The sequence below is a fragment of the Cucumis melo genome, chromosome 11 (assembly GCF_025177605.1).
Source record: "Cucumis melo cultivar AY chromosome 11, USDA_Cmelo_AY_1.0, whole genome shotgun sequence".
In the NCBI taxonomy this organism is placed as follows: Eukaryota; Viridiplantae; Streptophyta; class Magnoliopsida; order Cucurbitales; family Cucurbitaceae; genus Cucumis; species Cucumis melo.
The window spans coordinates 5,572,209-5,580,820 of NC_066867.1; the positions used below are offsets into that span (position 1 = coordinate 5,572,209).

Sequence of the window (8,612 nt, forward strand, 5' to 3'; positions counted from 1 at the left end):
CCAGTTTTTTAGAATTACTTAAAACTTTGAAGGAAATTCTACCTAGTACCAATGAGCTGCCAAATTCATTGTATGAAGCAAAGAAAACATTAGGTGCTTTAGGAATGGAATGTGAAAGATTCATGCATGCTCTAATAATTGTTGTCTCTATAGGAAAGAATTTGCTAATGCAATTGAATGTCCTTAATGTGGTCAATCAAGGTGGAAAAATTTTAAGGATACAAATGAAGAGAGAAAGCAAATTCTCTCAAAAGTGATATCTTTCCACTAATTCCACGATTCAAAAGGCTACTCAGAAGTATTGAATGTGCTGAAAACTTGACTTGGCATGCTAGTGAAAGAATTGAGGATAACAAGTTAGGACATCGAGCAGACTCTCCAGCATGGAAGTTAGTAGTATAACGACTCAACTCTTTATACTAAGTTGAGGTCATTACTACTTAAAAGAAAATAAAATTTTCATAAAAGAATGATGACATAGTACCTGCGAATTACTTATAGAGAGCAGCAAGATATTTGAGATTAGAGTCATGACAAAGACTCTAGAAAAATGTGATGAGAAAGAAGAGATTCAAAACATAAAGAAAGGTGAAACATTGATGATAAAAGAAAAGAATGACAGTTTGGTTAAGAGGGGAAGCGAAAGAATATATAAAAATCATGAGAGCGAGCATACTTTTCACTCGTGCTATTATTATTCTTTTGATCTTGATGGTTTAAAGAAGACGTTCAAAAATGAGTTTAATGCAACACTCATGAAGTTAAAATTCAATACAAAGGAAGCGGATACCATTCAACTATCAAAGCGATCATGAGATGATGACTACAAAATGGCTTTACAAGGTGAACTTAAGATTCGAAGATGAATTTTCTCGAAGAAGGGGAGAATGATAAGCAAATAATTGACATTGATTAGCTAAAACATAGAAGGAGTAACTTTCAAGCTACGCATCCCAATAAACTTGAAAAGTTGCACCACTTGAAATTTCAAAAGCCATTTGGACACCCAAAAGTCATAATGAATCTTGATATTCAGATTCTTTCACATTTTTAATGCATTTCTAGATTCATTCACATTTTTTGATTCATTCACATCTTTAATATGTACCTATTTAATGAATGTGCTTTCATTTATTAGGATAGTTGAAAGGGCATAAAATATGACCTTTCATATAACATTTAAAATTAGTATAAATAGGGTTGTAGTTTCCACATTTGAAAAGACAACTTGAATTTGAATGAAGTTTTCTCATAGAGTGTTTCTCTCAAGCTTTATGTTTTCCTTTGTATTATTGTGTTAGAATGCATGCTTAGAACTTTCAATCTAGTTTGATCAATTAGATTGTGGAGAGTTCGAAATCTTGAAGTTAGAAACAAGTTCTCCTTTCTTCTTGATCTTTTATCAATCTTTCCAAGGCAAATTTGTTTAGCTTTCTTGGGGTTGTTAACTAATTGTTTAATCGGGGTTATTCTTATTACTGTTATGGGGGTTCACCTAGGATAAAGGGAGTTCTCAAACGTGATTGAGGTAGTTCCGTTGTAACTGGTAAGATCAATGCTAAGCTAAGCAACCAATAGACTAATGGATAGACTTTATCTTTAGCTATGATCACCATGTTTTTAGAAAGATCACCAATACTTGTTAACGCAACAAACATATTATCTGAACGCACATCAATGATATAATTTTGAAGCTGATCTTCAAGAATAACAAGCTCCGTAGTTGAAAAATCTCTAGGATAAAATTGTTCAAGGCAAATGAGTTTTTGTCTGTCAAAAGCAGTAAATGAGTTGCTTGGATTAAGACATGCCACACAAAAAAGCAACTTGGTGCTTTTTTCAGTAAAACGATTATTTAACTCTTGAAGTTGCATTTCAATAACTGCATAAAAAATCTCAACACGATAATGATGTATATTTTGATTTCTTGAGATTTTCGTCTTTGCCTCCCTCGAACCAAAAATGCATCAACCATTATGAGAATTTTTTTGTAAAGTACATAGGTCATTTGTTTTTTTTTTTTTTTTTATTATTATTATGTTTTTACACTTTATGCATGGATCATTTGCCTTAAAGTATGTAATTTTTACTTTATTTATTTTGATACTTGATTCATTTGAAATAAGTAGTTAAGATTTAGCAAATTCTTATTTATTTAATGTATCATTTTCAGGTTTATGTAGTTAGAAGGAGCGAAGAATGACTATTTTTTTTTAAGACTTTTGACTTAGCTAACCATTTTTTGTGTATTTAATATTTTTTTTTCATTTTGGTATGCGAAAATGAAAATGAATATAGCTTATATATCTCGACACTAAAGAATTAAGGTTTGTCATATTTTGACAAAGTATTGAATTATGGTTTATTATATTTTGACAAAATATTAATGGTTGGAAATATTTTCATTTTTAAATTTTTGGCTGCAGTGTTCGATATATTTTTTTATAGGCAGGAAATATTAATGGTTGGCAATTAGAAAGCTCCGGTGACGTTCTGTGCGTGAGCAAAAAAGAAACAAATAATATTTACCAACAAATTTAACATGGAAAGAAATTTTCTTTATGCCGACAAAAATCTTTTTGTTGGCAGAAACATTTTCTGTCCACGAAATAAACTTGGTCGGAAAGTTTATTTTTGCCGATGTGATGATGATCGTGGGTAAAAATATATTTCTGCTAACGTTTTTTTCGTGGTTAGAAAATCTATTTTTGTTGACGCAATAATGATCGCGGGCAAAAATATCCTGCTGTCGACGTTTTTTTCATGGCTAGAAATATCTTTTCTGTCCACAATATTAATTTGCGTGGACATTTCTGCCGACGCAACGTCAACAACGTGGACAAAGAAATACGATGGTGTTTCGGCCAAGCAACGTGCCCATGCAAAAAAAAAAAAAAAACATCGACAGAAGCTTTACCCACTTTTTTCGTAACTACCCACGTTTTTCTTCATCAGAAAAGACAAAAATTCTTATACTAGGATTTCAGGATTAAAACTAAGTTACCTAAGTTATCCTAGTGAAATAAAAGCCTAACTAGTTAAAGGAGTTACAACTAGTGGTTATTATTTCGTGGTTTGATTTTATGCAAACTCATTGCATATGAATGAATCATTAATTGTGTTTGTATCAAATACAAAGTGAGTCTATCCATAACGATACCAAGATAAGGTACCCAATATTATCCCTATACTATAAACCTTTTAAGTCGTCTTTTGAACATTGATACGTATATGTCTCCATATACAGTTACACTACTTATAAAACAGCTTATGATGTTAGTTTATTGGATTTAGGTTATTAAGACAAAACTAATAATTAATAATACTTTATTGAAATTACAAAAATCACACTTTATTGATGACAATCAACGGATTACATGTATTTACTATCTATGAGTTTTATGACATAAAACTCAACAAGTTCAACTACTAATTATGTCTTGAACAAAAAGACCAAAATTCAATTCTATTGAAAACTTACACTATGTAATAGCTTAGAAAATTGCTTGAAATAACAACTTTTAGTTTTCACCTTTTGAAAATAGCACAATTTTTGTGAAGTCGTGGATATGCTTCTTATCTGTCCTTCTTAGTTGAGATCGTCATTTGAGATTGTGTTTGAATTTTGATAGTAACAATCCATGCAAGTATATGTATTCTTAAAAGAAAAGGAATTTTAAGAAAATTTCTTCGGTATTTAAAATATTACTATATTATTATTTTATATCATTTTCTTAACAAATCTAAATGATTGGCTTTGCTCGAGAAGTTTCTCATAACGAGTTACCAAAAAATAGTTTTCTAAGTGTTTGGTAGCCTTTTAACCCTCACAATACATATTTTGGCAAAAAAAAAAAGGAAAAAAAAAGAGGTAAATATAATGATATATTAGTCTTTTGATTAGTTGTTGAGCCTAATAATCTACGTGTGTGCTTCATCATCGTTTACGTAATTTTGGTGGCAAATCATTATTGTTGATCGAATTTCTTTATACTCAGCACCGAGATATCTAGTGCATATGGATTGAAATCTCTCGATATAGATTTGTATGTTTTTGTAAGAGATTTCTTTCCATCCTCGAGAAGAAGTTATATCCATAAGTTTACAAGAAAAGCATTTGAAAACTAAAAAAGTGATTATTTGAGCCGATTGCCGTGATAACTTCCAAAAATGGTGGGTTATAGTCAGATACACAAGTTTTTGGCAATTTGTTTACTATACATGTAAATAACAATGGAAAACTACTTGGCACCAATAATTTCTCGGAAGGCCCTAACAACTCACCTTTTTTATGTGTACCAATTACAACTCATAAAAATCAAAGCCATAAGAAAGAGATATTCATTTTTATATTGGCATAAAATTAAAAGACTCAGAAATTTCTCTTTCAATTATATCCTCCTCTTCGTCTGCCGCTTCTTTCTCCTTTCATCACTACTCTCTCCCATGGCTTCCACTGAAATTGCCCACAACTTTTCCCCTATGATTATCGTTTATAAAGACGGTCGCACCGAAAGACTCGTCGGCAATGAATTAATCGATCCCTCTCTTGACCCTTTAACAGGCGTTGAGTCCAAAGACATCATCATCTCGCCCGAAACCCCCGTCTCTGCTCGGATTTACAGGCCCAAACCCACCGCAGAACCTCACAAGCTTCCTCTTCTCATTTATTTTCACGGCGGCGGCTTCTGCATCGAATCAGCATTCTCTCCTACCTATCACAACCATCTCAACTCCTTAGTCGCTGAAGCCAACGTCATCGCTATCTCCGTCGAGTACCGGCGAGCTCCGGAATACCCACTTCCGATCGCTTATGAAGATTGCTGGACTGCTTTGAAATGGGTTGCCGCCCACTCGGCTGGAACCGGGCCAGAGGAGTGGTTGAATGAAATTGCAGATTTGAACCGGGTTTATTTCGCCGGAGATAGCGCTGGAGCCAACATCGCTAATAAAATGGCGATCCGGGTCGGAATCGAAGGGGTGGCCGGGTTGAATCTAAAGGGATTGATGTTGATTCATCCTTATTTCTGGGGAGAGAAATTGATCGGAGACGAAGAGAAGCTGAAGCCGGAAGATAGATGGTTTATTGAGAAATTGTGGTATTTGGCTTGTCCTACGATTAGCGGGTTAGATGACCCGGTTGTGAACCCGGAATTTGAACCGAAATTGGGGGGGCTAGCGGCGGAGAGAGTGGCGGTTTATGTGGCAGAGAAGGATTCTCTGAAAGACAGAGGATGGTTTTACAGTGAGTGTTTGAAGAAATCGGGATGGGGCGGCGCTGTCGAGGTGGTGGAGACGAAAGGCCAAGGCCACGTCTTTCATTTGTTCAACCCTACCTCAGACGACGCGGTTGATTTCGTCGGAAAGCTTGCGACCTTCATCAACGGCGGATCCCGAGATTGAGCAGATAGGAGGATAAAATAAAAAAATCAGCTCCACCTCCAGCTCCACCTCCAGCTCCAGCTCCACCTCCACCTCCTTGTTTGACGGCGGAATTTGAAATAATTTTTAAATAAATTTCCTTTTGTGTTGTTTAATGATTTTGTAATTTGGAGGGGGAAAAGAATAAAGGGATTGTGAAAGTGAAATAAGTTTTTTTTTCTCTTAACTTTGGATTTGTTGCAATGACTGTTTTTCTTCCTTTACTATATGATTGGTTTAGCATGGTTCTAGTAATATAGTGTAATAACTAGTACTTTACTTCAAAAAGAAAAATCCTATTGATTCAACTTAGATTATTTTGTAGATCTAAAGTATAAAGTTCTTTGCCATGTCCTTATAGAATTTTAAGATATTGAAATTTGGTTTTAAGAAAAAATATCTTTAGAAGGGACCTCCATGTCCAAACCAAACCCATTTCTTTTAGAAATGGCCAACATGTCTACAAATTTGACAAAAGGTAATGTCAAATCCTTTTCAGTCATCCAGTCCATTATTTAGGGAAAGCCTTTTTGTTTTGTTTTTGTTGCAAAACAAACCATTCTAAACATAATTCATTAAAACTCATTGCTTAGACAACAACCAATTAAGTTACATACCACTACTTTTTTTAATATGTTGTGTTTCTACGTATATAATAGACAATGTCATTATGGAAAGAGTTTCATATACTAGAAACAATCAAAAATAGGTGTAGAAATCAAATATATGAAGTAATTAATATTTAGTTTTACACAAAATACACTTCGATGAATTTTTTCACCCAATATTTAGGCTACTCGTTGGTGACCGATATTACAATTATTACTCCTTTATTTGACTAAGTATTATGTATATATTTATAATTACTTATACGTTCTTGTGTCTATCACAAATATATAATAATAAGTATCAAAGTGAGTTCAATCGAAGATTTAATCCCTCATTCTGTAATAAAAAATAAATACAATATATATCGTGAGATTGTAAAGATGTATCAATAATATAATTGAATTATGATTACGTCATCGATGATGTTGGAGTCCATCATTATTCTTTTTTCTTTTTCCTAACAAAGGATAGAGTGGGAGATTCAAAATCTTTAATACCTTAATATATAATCTCAAGTTTTCAATATGTCATTTCCTTCCTTGGTGGGTAAGTCATTTTCTTTGTACATGATCAATAGGTTCTTAATGGATGATTTGAGCCCATCATCTAAAGATAATATTAATATTTATACACGCAGCATTTAATATAGAGTCTGCAGGGTCTATTTATTTATTAAGAAGTTGTAAGCTTTACTTGCTTCTCGATATATATTGGATGGGTTAAAATATCATTTTAGATTTGAAAGATTGTCGAAAGTAGAAAAATTGACAAAATATTTATACTTTATAAAAAAAATCAAATGTAATAAAATTTGGCTTTCGGTGATTTCTTCCTAAAAATTTTTAGAACAATGACTTAATCTGACTATAATATTTCACAAATCTCTTAAATTTTTAATTATTTACATTAATAAGATTTAACTAATTTTTAAGACGAATTTGACCTTGCCATTAATTAAAAATAAAACATTTACACAAAATTCATTTTATTTATTTGTTATAAATATACTATATTACTTATATTTATTGATATTGAAACTGACATATTTGAACTATTAATTATGTAATGTTTTCTTTTTTATTTGATTTATTTGATTTCATTTATTATTGGTCCTAACTAATTATGGCATACAATTAGACCAACAAACAATTCAATAATGTGAAAAAAGAATCAGAACAAAAAAAATACGAAGGAATAAAAATAGAACAAAAAAAAAAAAAGAAAAAAGACTTCTTCTAAAACTTATCAACCAACAAACAATTCAATGTTTTCATTTAGGTTGCCTGAAAATTGGTGGAAGAAGAAATCAACAAATTAATTAGGAAACGGACGAAAAGAAAAATAACATATCAAACAAAATGAAATATATGAAATGAACTCAAACCCTATATTGTCAAAACTTTATAATGAACTTATCAGCAACACTTTGTTTGGTTGCTAAGAAAACTTAGGGGAAAAGTTGAGAGAGCAAAAGAAACTGAAATCTTAGTCAGAAAAAGTGGAAAGATGAAATATTTTAACAATTTTATTTTTTTGGTAAGAAACTTTTTGGGAAAACAGTCTTCTTCGGATGCTGGAAATACTTTGGAAAAGTGACAACATTTTGGTAATTTTAATTCTTACCTGATTCATCTACCTCTCCATGTTTAAACTTTTCCATTTATTACATCCATTTATTGCTCTTTAAATATCAAACCCAACTCAACCCAGAATTTCAATTATAGAAGCTTTGAAATTTTCTATCCGATAAATTAGGAAATAGACCCTAATTCATTAGACCAACAAATAATTCAATAAAGTGAAGAAGAAATCAGAACAAAAAACAAAAGAAAAAAACTGAAAGAATAAAAACAGAACAAAAAAAGGCTTCTTCTTTTAAAACTTATCAAAGCAACAAACAATTCGGAAAGCATATTATTAGTCACACTGAAATCGGAATGAGAAAGATAAGAAGGAGAAAGCTCAGAAGGACTGTTCTGGAATGAATAAGATCAAGCGCTAAACAAGTAAGAACAAATGAAACTTATCAAACCAACAAACAATTCAATGTTTTCATTTGGGTTTCCTAAACATTGGTGGAAGAAGAAATCAACAAATTAATTATAACAATAATCATGCTAATTTTGAACTTACCAACAACAAAAAGAGAAAAGAAGGAAAACATTAGGGTGGAAATAAAAAATGAGCGGTGGCGGGATCTTACCAACAACAAGGGTTGGGGAATGAGATAGTTTATGAGACAAAGGCAGGCGAGTTTGAGAATTTATGGTTGAGTTAAGATAATTCGTGTTGAAGTTATACATGATTTATTTGAAAAGATTTGATTGATTAAATGAATTGAGGATTTAAGTTAATTTGAGATTTTGGAGGGAAAAGTTGGTTTTGGTGAAATTGGATTTAATTGTGTGTGTCTATATATATATATATATATATATATATATATATATATATATATATATATATATATATATATATTTAATTAATAATATGGAAAAGTGTAGTTAATTATAATATGTAATATAATTATATTTGTTTGGAAGAGAAGATAATGCATGAGGAGAGAGATGGTTAATTTGATAGGA

At 31.6% G+C, this 8,612-nt stretch overlaps 1 protein-coding gene across 1 annotated transcript; it reads left to right on the plus strand.

Moving 5' to 3' along the window:
• Nucleotides 1-4,168: 4,168 nt before the first annotated feature.
• LOC103498400 (probable carboxylesterase 7) lies at nt 4,169-5,608 on the plus strand. The gene has a single exon (XM_008460987.3). It carries the CDS (start codon nt 4,234-4,236, stop codon nt 5,401-5,403), a length of 1,170 nt encoding a protein of 389 aa, XP_008459209.3. The 5' UTR covers nt 4,169-4,233; the 3' UTR covers nt 5,404-5,608.
• Nucleotides 5,609-8,612: the final 3,004 nt, after the last annotated feature.